Raw genomic sequence first — 10,130 nt, forward strand, 5'->3', positions numbered from 1 at the left:
TGGTTACCTGTGGGTGACCTGGTTACCTGTAGGTGACCCGGTTACCTGTGGGTGACCCGGTTACCTGTGGGTGACCTGTCGCTGACCTGGTTACCTGTGGGTGACCTGGTTACCTGTAGGTGACCCGGTTACCTGTAGGTGACCCGGTTACATGTGGGTGACCTGGTTACCTGTAGGTGACCCGGTTACCTGTAGGTGACCCGGTTACCTGTAGGTGACCCGGTTACCTGTAGGTGACCCGGTTACATGTGGGTGACCTGGTTACCTGTAGGTGACCTGGTTACCTGTAGGTGACCCGGTTACCTGTAGGTGACCCGGTTACATGTGGGTGACCTGGTTACATGTGGGTGACCTGGTTACCTGTAGGTGACCTGGTTACCTGTAGGTGACCCGGTTACCTGTAGGTGACCCGGTTACCTGTGGGTGACCCGGTTACCTGTAGGTGACCCGGTTACATGTGGGTGACCTGGTTACATGTGGGTGACCTGGTTACCTGTAGGTGACCTGGTTACCTGTAGGTGACCTGCTTACATGTGGGTGACCCGGTTACCTGTAGGTGACCCGGTTACCTGTGGGTGACCCGGTTACCTGTGGGTGACCCGGTTACCTGTGGGTGACCTGTCGCTGACCTGGTTACCTGTGTTGTTTTTCCAGTTCATGTTTCACCTGCGCCGCTCTCCATTCCTACAAGTGTTCAATAACAGTCCAGATGAGAGTTCATATTACAGACATCAGTTCAACAGACACGACCTGACTCAGGCGCTCATCATGATCCAACCTGTGCTCTACGCTTATTCATTCAACGGACCACCTGAGGTATTTATACACCTGTACATATGAACGTGTGACATGGCACATCACAACCTGTATATTAGAGGTGACAATTATAGACTGTAAGACAAAGTCACCATGACATTACCTGTTGGTTTGTGGATTATAGTATCAAGATCGTCATTTTGTCCATTGCCATCTTGTTTTTTGCAACCAGAAGTGACTCTAAATGTCCATCATTTACTAAATGAACATCACGCTGTATTGAAGACTTGAAACTAGAGATTGAGACCAAAAACTCATGTTTACAATGTTTACTGAGGGAATAAATCAAGAGAAGTAGAGACATTTATATAGACTTCTATACAACCAGAGGAGTCGCCCCCTGGTGGTCAGGAGAGAGAATGCAGCTTCAACACATGAAGCATAGACTTCTATACAACCAGAGGAGTCGCCCCCTGGCGGTCAGGAGAGAGAATGCAGCTTCAACACATGAAGCATAGACTTCTATACAACCAGAGGAGTCTCCCCCTGGTGGTCAGGAGAGAGAATGCAGCTTCAACACATGAAGCATAGACTTCTATACAACCAGAGGAGTCTCCCCCTGGTGGTCAGGAGAGAGAATGCAGCTTTAACACATGAAGCATAGACTTCTATACAACCAGAGGAGTCGCCCCCTGGCGGTCAGGAGAGAGAATGCAGCTTCAACACATGAAGCATAGACTTCACCCTTTAGAAGCTTGATGCCTGGTATGAATGTTTTAGTATCTCAAGAGTCAATACTTTATTGTCACAATATAAAATTGCCTTTTTTAACCCCCTCACACAAACAGTATTAAAAAACAGTGCAGACATTCAAACATACTGTTTCAAATAATAAAACCCTGATCTACTTTTACGTGTTAGCTGATGCCTGTTTTACTACTAGAGATACTCTGGTGTTATATCTATCAGGATATGTGCTGCTCCTGAAACTCTTTAAGAATATTGATTTATTAATACTAAGTATTGCGTAGCATCAGAATATGTGGTATTTGTGTGTTTCAGCCGGTTCTGTTGGACAGCAGCAGCATCCTGCCGGACCGGATCCTGCTGATGGACACCTTCTTCCAAATCCTCATCTACCACGGAGAGGTACACGCCGAGTACACGTCGAGTACACGTCGAGTACACGCCGAGTACACGTCGAGTACACGTCGAGTACACGGCGAGTACACGGAGAGGTACACGCCGAGTACACGCCGAGTACACGTCGAGTACACGTCGAGTACACGCCGAGTACACGTCGAGTACACGTCGAGTACACGCCGAGTACACGGAGAGGTACACGCCGAGTACACGTCGAGTACACGTCGAGTACACGCCGAGTACACGTCGAGTACACGCCGAGTACACGTCGAGTACACGGAGAGGTACACGCCGAGTACACGTCGAGTACACGCCGAGTACACGTCGAGTACACGTCGAGTACACGTCGAGTACACGCCGAGTACACGTCGAGTACACGTCGAGTACACGTCGAGTACACGCCGAGTACACGTCGAGTACACGTCGAGTACACGTCGAGTACACGTCGAGTACACGCCGAGTACACGTCGAGTACACGTCGAGTACACGTCGAGTACACGTCGAGTACACGCCGAGTACACGTCGAGTACACGCCGAGTACACGCCGAGTTTACGCCGAGTACACCCCCGAACGTTGTCTGTCAGGCTTTAACTCGGTGGATAGGACTGTTCATTAATCCCTGGTTTCTGTCTGTCAGACTGTAGCTCAGTGGAGGAAGGCTGGTTATCAGGAAATGTCTGAGTATGAGAACTTCAGACACCTCCTTCAGGCTCCGGTGGACGACGCTCAGGAGCTGCTGCACACTCGCTTCCCGATGCCCAGATACATCGACACGGAGCACGGAGGCAGCCAGGTGGGGGCGCTCACACGTAACCACACAGCTTTATTTATATGTTCTACATCTCTAAATGTGGACTATACCTCAATAACTGTGTGCTATATCAATATATACACTATATAATATATGCACAATGTTCAATATATGTACTATCAATCCATCCCTCTCCCGCGAGACGTCATTCAAACTGTAAACGTCAAACATTTAACTGACGACGTCGTCACTGTTTTGGTCAATCCATGACAACAAAGGTTTATGTACTATACATCAATATACTCAATGTAACTGGATGTACGCTATTCAATACAACATAATATAGTGTTATTTACACTACATTATAATACAACATGATGATGATGATAATGCATCTTTCCAGGCTCGCTTCCTGCTCTCCAAGGTGAACCCGTCCCAGACCCACAACAACATGTACGCCTGGGGACAGGTGAGCCCTGCACCTTTAGTTGACCAATGTGTTGCTACATGTAGACAGGTTGCCCTTCACCTTTAGTTGACCAATGTGTTGCTACATGTAGACAGGTTGCCCTTCACCTTTAGTTGACCAATGTGTCGCTACATGTAGACAGGTTGCCCTTCACCTTTAGTTGACCAATGTGTCGCTACATGTAGACAGGTTGCCCTTCACCTTTAGTTGACCAATGTGTTGCTACATGTAGACAGGTTGCCCTTCACCTTTAGTTGACCAATGTGTTGCTACATGTAGACAGGTTGCCCTTCACCTTTAGTTGACCAATGTGTCGCTACATGTAGACAGGTGAGCCCTGCACCTTTAGTTGACCAATGTGTTGCTACATGTAGACAGGTTGCCCTTCACCTTTAGTTGACCAATGTGTTGCTACATGTAGACAGGTTGCCCTTCACCTTTAGTTGACCAATGTGTCGCTACATGTAGACAGGTGAGCCCTGCACCTTTAGTTGACCAATGTGTTGCTACATGTAGACAGGTTGCCCTTCACCTTTAGTTGACCAATGTGTTGCTACATGTAGACAGGTTGCCCTTCACCTTTAGTTGACCAATGTGTTGCTACATGTAGACAGGTTGCCCTGCACCTTTAGTTGACCAATGTGTTGCTACATGTAGACAGGTGAGCCCTTCACCTTTAGTTGACCAATGTGTCGCTACATGTAGACAGGTGAGCCCTTCACCTTTAGTTGACCAATGTGTTGCTACATGTAGACAGGTGAGCCCTTCACCTTTAGTTGACCAATGTGTTGCTACATGTAGACAGGTTGCCCTTCACCTTTAGTTGACCAATGTGTTGCTACATGTAGACAGGTGAGCCCTTCACCTTTAGTTGACCAATGTGTCGCTACATGTAGACAGGTTGCCCTTCACCTTTAGTTGACCAATGTGTCGCTACATGTAGACAGGTGAGCCCTGCACCTTTAGTTGACCAATGTGTTGCTACATGTAGACAGGTTGCCCTTCACCTTTAGTTGACCAATGTGTTGCTACATGTAGAGAGGTTGCCCTTCACCTTTAGTTGACCAATGTGTTGCTACATGTAGACAGGTTGCCCTTCACCTTTAGTTGACCAATGTGTTGCTACATGTAGACAGGTTGCCCTTCACCTTTAGTTGACCAATGTGTTGCTACATGTAGACAGGTTGCCCTTCACCTTTAGTTGACCAATGTGTTGCTACATGTAGACAGGTTGCCCTTCACCTTTAGTTGACCAATGTGTCGCTACATGTAGACAGGTTGCCCTTCACCTTTAGTTGACCAATGTGTCGCTACATGTAGTCAGGTTGCCCTTCACCTTTAGTTGACCAATGTGTTGCTACACCTTTAGTTGACCAATGTGTCGCTACATGTAGACAGGTTGCCCTTCACCTTTAGTTGACCAATGTGTTGCTACATGTAGACAGGTTGCCCTTCACCTTTAGTTGACCAATGTGTCGCTACATGTAGACAGGTTGCCCTTCACCTTTAGTTGACCAATGTGTCGCTACATGTAGTCAGGTTGCCCTTCACCTTTAGTTGACCAATGTGTTGCTACACCTTTAGTTGACCAATGTGTCGCTACATGTAGACAGGTTGCCCTTCACCTTTAGTTGACCAATGTGTTGCTACATGTAGACAGGTTGCCCTTCACCTTTAGTTGACCAATGTGTTGCTACATGTAGACAGGTGAGCCCTTCACCTTTAGTTGACCAATGTGTTGCTACATGTAGACAGGTGAGCCCTGCACCTTTAGTTGACCAATGTGTTGCTACATGTAGACAGGTGAGCCCTTCACCTTTAGTTGACCAATGTGTTGCTACATGTAGACAGGTGAGCCCTGCACCTTTAGTTGACCAATGTGTTGCTACATGTAGACAGGTGAGCCCTGCACCTTTAGTTGACCAATGTGTTGCTACATGTAGACAGGTTGCCCTTCACCTTTAGTTGACCAATGTGTCGCTACATGTAGACAGGTTGCCCTTCACCTTTAGTTGACCAATGTGTCGCTACATGTAGACAGGTTGCCCTTCACCTTTAGTTGACCAATGTGTTGCTACATGTAGACAGGTGAGCCCTTCACCTTTAGTTGACCAATGTGTTGCTACATGTAGACAGGTGAGCCCTTCACCTTTAGTTGACCAATGTGTTGCTACATGTAGACAGGTGAGCCCTTCACCTTTAGTTGACCAATGTGTTGCTACATGTAGACAGGTGAGCCCTTCACCTTTAGTTGACCAATGTGTTGCTACATGTAGACAGGTTGCCCTTCACCTTTAGTTGACCAATGTGTTGCTACATGTAGACAGGTTGCCCTTTACCTTTAGTTGACCAATGTGTCGCTACATGTAGACAGGTTGCCCTTCACCTTTAGTTGACCAATGTGTTGCTACATGTAGACAGGTGAGCCCTGCACCTTTAGTTGACCAATGTGTTGCTACATGTAGACAGGTGAGCCCTGCACCTTTAGTTGACCAATGTGTCGCTACATGTAGACAGGTTGCCCTTCACCTTTAGTTGACCAATGTGTCGCTACATGTAGACAGGTTGCCCTTCACCTTTAGTTGACCAATGTGTTGCTACATGTAGACAGGTTGCCCTTCACCTTTAGTTGACCAATGTGTCGCTACATGTAGACAGGTTGCCCTTCACCTTTAGTTGACCAATGTGTCGCTACATGTAGACAGGTTGCCCTTCACCTTTAGTTGACCAATGTGTCGCTACATGTAGACAGGTTGCCCTTCACCTTTAGTTGACCAATGTGTCGCTACATGTAGACAGGTTGCCCTTCACCTTTAGTTGACCAATGTGTTGCTACATGTAGACAGGTTGCCATTCACCTTTAGTTGACCAATGTGTTGCTACATGTAGACAGGTGAGCCCTGCACCTTTAGTTGACCAATGTGTTGCTACATGTAGACAGGTGAGCCCTGCACCTTTAGTTGACCAATGTGTTGCTACATGTAGACAGGTTGCCCTTCACCTTTAGTTGACCAATGTGTCGCTACATGTAGACAGGTTGCCCTTCACCTTTAGTTGACCAATGTGTTGCTACATGTAGACAGGTTGCCCTTCACCTTTAGTTGACCAATGTGTTGCTACATGTAGACAGGTTGCCCTGCACCTTTAGTTGACCAATGTGTCGCTACATGTAGACAGGTTGCCCTTCACCTTTAGTTGACCAATGTGTCGCTACATGTAGACAGGTGAGCCCTTCACCTTTAGTTGACCAATGTGTCGCTACATGTTGACAGGTTGCCCTTCACCTTTAGTTGACCAATGTGTTGCTACATGTAGACAGGTGAGCCCTGCACCTTTAGTTGACCAATGTGTTGCTACATGTAGACAGGTTGCCCTTCACCTTTAGTTGACCAATGTGTTGCTACATGTAGACAGGTTGCCCTTCACCTTTAGTTGACCAATGTGTTGCTACATGTAGACAGGTTGCCCTGCACCTTTAGTTGACCAATGTGTCGCTACATGTAGACAGGTTGCCCTTCACCTTTAGTTGACCAATGTGTCGCTACATGTAGACAGGTGAGCCCTTCACCTTTAGTTGACCAATGTGTCGCTACATGTAGACAGGTTGCCCTTCACCTTTAGTTGACCAATGTGTTGCTACATGTAGACAGGTGAGCCCTGCACCTTTAGTTGACCAATGTGTTGCTACATGTAGACAGGTTGCCCTTCACCTTTAGTTGACCAATGTGTCGCTACATGTAGACAGGTTGCCCTTCACCTTTAGTTGACCAATGTGTCGCTACATGTAGACAGGTGAGCCCTTCACCTTTAGTTGACCAATGTGTCGCTACATGTAGACAGGTTGCCCTGCACCTTTAGTTGACCAATGTGTTGCTACATGTAGACAGGTTGCCCTTCACCTTTAGTTGACCAATGTGTTGCTACATGTAGACAGGTTGCCCTTCACCTTTAGTTGACCAATGTGTCGCTACATGTAGACAGGTGAGCCCTGCACCTTTAGTTGACCAATGTGTTGCTACATGTAGACAGGTTGCCCTTCACCTTTAGTTGACCAATGTGTCGCTACATGTAGACAGGTGAGCCCTTCACCTTTAGTTGACCAATGCGTTGCTACATGTAGACAGGTGAGCCCTGCACCTTTAGTTGACCAATGTGTCGCTACATGTAGACAGGTTGCCCTTCACCTTTAGTTGACCAATGTGTCGCTACATGTAGACAGGTGAGCCCTGCACCTTTAGTTGACCAATGTGTTGCTACATGTAGACAGGTGAGCCCTTCACCTTTAGTTGACCAATGTGTTGCTACATGTAGACAGGTGAGCCCTGCACCTTTAGTTGACCAATGTGTTGCTACATGTAGACAGGTTGCCCTTCACCTTTAGTTGACCAATGTGTCGCTACATGTAGACAGGTGAGCCCTTCACCTTTAGTTGACCAATGTGTTGCTACATGTAGACAGGTGAGCCCTGCACCTTTAGTTGACCAATGTGTTGCTACATGTAGACAGGTTGCCCTTCACCTTTAGTTGACCAATGTGTTGCTACATGTAGACAGGTGAGCCCTGCACCTTTAGTTGACCAATGTGTTGCTACATGTAGACAGGTTGCCCTTCACCTTTAGTTGACCAATGTGTCGCTACATGTAGACAGGTTGCCCTTCACCTTTAGTTGACCAATGTGTTGCTACATGTAGACAGGTGAGCCCTGCACCTTTAGTTGACCAATGTGTTGCTACATGTAGACAGGTTGCCCTTCACCTTTAGTTGACCAATGTGTCGCTACATGTAGACAGGTTGCCCTTCACCTTTAGTTGACCAATGTGTTGCTACATGTAGACAGGTGAGCCCTGCACCTTTAGTTGACCAATGTGTCGCTACATGTAGACAGGTGAGCCCTTCACCTTTAGTTGACCAATGTGTTGCTACATGTAGACAGGTGAGCCCTGCACCTTTAGTTGACCAATGTGTTGCTACATGTAGACAGGTTGCCCTTCACCTTTAGTTGACCAATGTGTTGCTACATGTAGACAGGTGAGCCCTGCACCTTTAGTTGACCAATGTGTTGCTACATGTAGACAGGTTGCCCTTCACCTTTAGTTGACCAATGTGTTGCTACATGTAGACAGGTTGCCCTTCACCTTTAGTTGACCAATGTGTCGCTACATGTAGACAGGTTGCCCTTCACCTTTAGTTGACCAATGTGTTGCTACATGTAGACAGGTTGCCCTGCACCTTTAGTTGACCAATGTGTCGCTACATGTAGACAGGTTGCCCTTCACCTTTAGTTGACCAATGTGTCGCTACATGTAGACAGGTGAGCCCTTCACCTTTAGTTGACCAATGTGTTGCTACATGTAGACAGGTTGCCCTTCACCTTTAGTTGACCAATGTGTCGCTACATGTAGACAGGTGAGCCCTGCACCTTTAGTTGACCAATGTGTTGCTACATGTAGACAGGTGAGCCCTGCACCTTTAGTTGACCAATGTGTTGCTCTGAGACGTGTCGTGTCCTCTGCAGGAGTCTGGAGCTCCCATCCTGACAGACGACGTCAGCCTGCAGGTGTTCATGGACCACCTCAAGAAACTGGCTGTCTCCAGCGCTGCCTGACTTCCTGCCCCAGCTGTCCGTCAACCTCCACCTCTCAGCCAATCAGCAGCAAGTTCAAAGCGATGACCAGTTAAACATCCAATGTTCCTGAAGCTGCTTCCCAATAAAAAACGTAATGTGCTTTTTCTATATGAAGCTTTTATTATGAAAAAGCAGCAGGAAGTATCATCTGCCTGGAGAAACAGGACCCTGAACATAGCACTCTCGTCTCTGAGGAACAAGCAGACCTCCGAGCTGCTGCTTTTTCTCTGTTTAATCCCATTTTTCAAGCAGATGGGAGTCAGTTTCATGTCAGAAAATAGAACATGTAATTGTTGAAACCCGTTCAGAAACACACGTTCTCTGTTCATGGAGGTACTCCTTTAGTGTGTAGACGGCTTCTCTTCAGTCCAGAGAGGACGGCTTTATGTTTTCATTGAGTCGACGGTCTGATTCTGTTTCTAATTAAAACGTTGCTCTGTTCAAAGTGTTTCTATCATTTTAGAAGATTTTATGACATACTTTGACTTTTAAAAACATGCAATACTGTAAAGACTTATAACTTTAGAGCAACATATATATATACATATAAATATATATATATATATATGTATGTATACATCCATCCATCCATCCATCCATCCATCCATCCATCCATCCATCCATCCATCCATCCATCCATCCATCCATCCATCCATCCATTTTCAATACCGCTTATCCTCATTAGGGGGCGCTGGAGCCTATCCCAGCTGACATAGGGCGAAGGCAGGGGACACCCTGGACAGGCCGCCAGTCCATCGAGGGCACATGTAGGGACATACAACCATTCACTCTCACATTCACACCTATGGGACATTTAGAGATCAATTAACCTGCAGCATGTCTTTGGACTGTGGGAGGAAGCCGGAGAGCCCGGAGAGAACCCACGCTGCCACGGGGAGAACATGCAAACTCCACACAGAAGGACCGCTCCGACCGGGAATCGAACCCGCGGCCCTCTTGCTGTGAGGCGACAGTGCTAGCCACTACACCACCGTGCAGCCCCTATATGTATACATATAACATACATATATACACATAACATACATATACACAAAACATAATATATATACATGTATACACATCATACATATATACACATACATATAAGATCATAAATATATACACATAACATACATATACACAAGTATACATGTATAACATACACATATACACATAACACATACATGTATAACATACATATATACACATAACATACATATACACAAAACAATATATATACATGTATACACAATATCATACATATATACACATATACATATAAGATCATAAATATATACATATAACATCATACATATATTACATATAACATCATATACATATATACATATAACATCATACATATATACATATAACATCATACATA

General features: G+C 46.1%; 1 protein-coding gene across 2 annotated transcripts in view; it reads left to right on the top strand.

Annotated features, from left to right (window-relative positions):
* Positions 1-9,187, top strand: part of sec23a (Sec23 homolog A, coat complex II component) — a 21,074-nt gene extending 11,887 nt beyond the window's left edge. Inside the window, exons 16-20 of one of the 2 annotated variants that reach the window (XM_034563669.1) lie at positions 655-816; positions 1,819-1,905; positions 2,538-2,693; positions 3,055-3,120; positions 8,636-9,187. In XM_034563669.1, coding sequence (XP_034419560.1) covers positions 655-816; positions 1,819-1,905; positions 2,538-2,693; positions 3,055-3,120; positions 8,636-8,725 — 561 coding nt within the window. In that variant the 3' untranslated portion in view covers positions 8,726-9,187. The remainder of the gene's footprint in view (positions 1-654; positions 817-1,818; positions 1,906-2,537; positions 2,694-3,054; positions 3,121-8,635) is intronic. The other variant, XM_034563671.1, reaches the window with a different exon arrangement.
* Positions 9,188-10,130: the final 943 nt, after the last annotated feature.

This window comes from Cyclopterus lumpus, chromosome 22 (genome assembly GCF_009769545.1).
Source record: "Cyclopterus lumpus isolate fCycLum1 chromosome 22, fCycLum1.pri, whole genome shotgun sequence".
Classification (NCBI taxonomy): domain Eukaryota; kingdom Metazoa; phylum Chordata; class Actinopteri; order Perciformes; family Cyclopteridae; genus Cyclopterus; species Cyclopterus lumpus.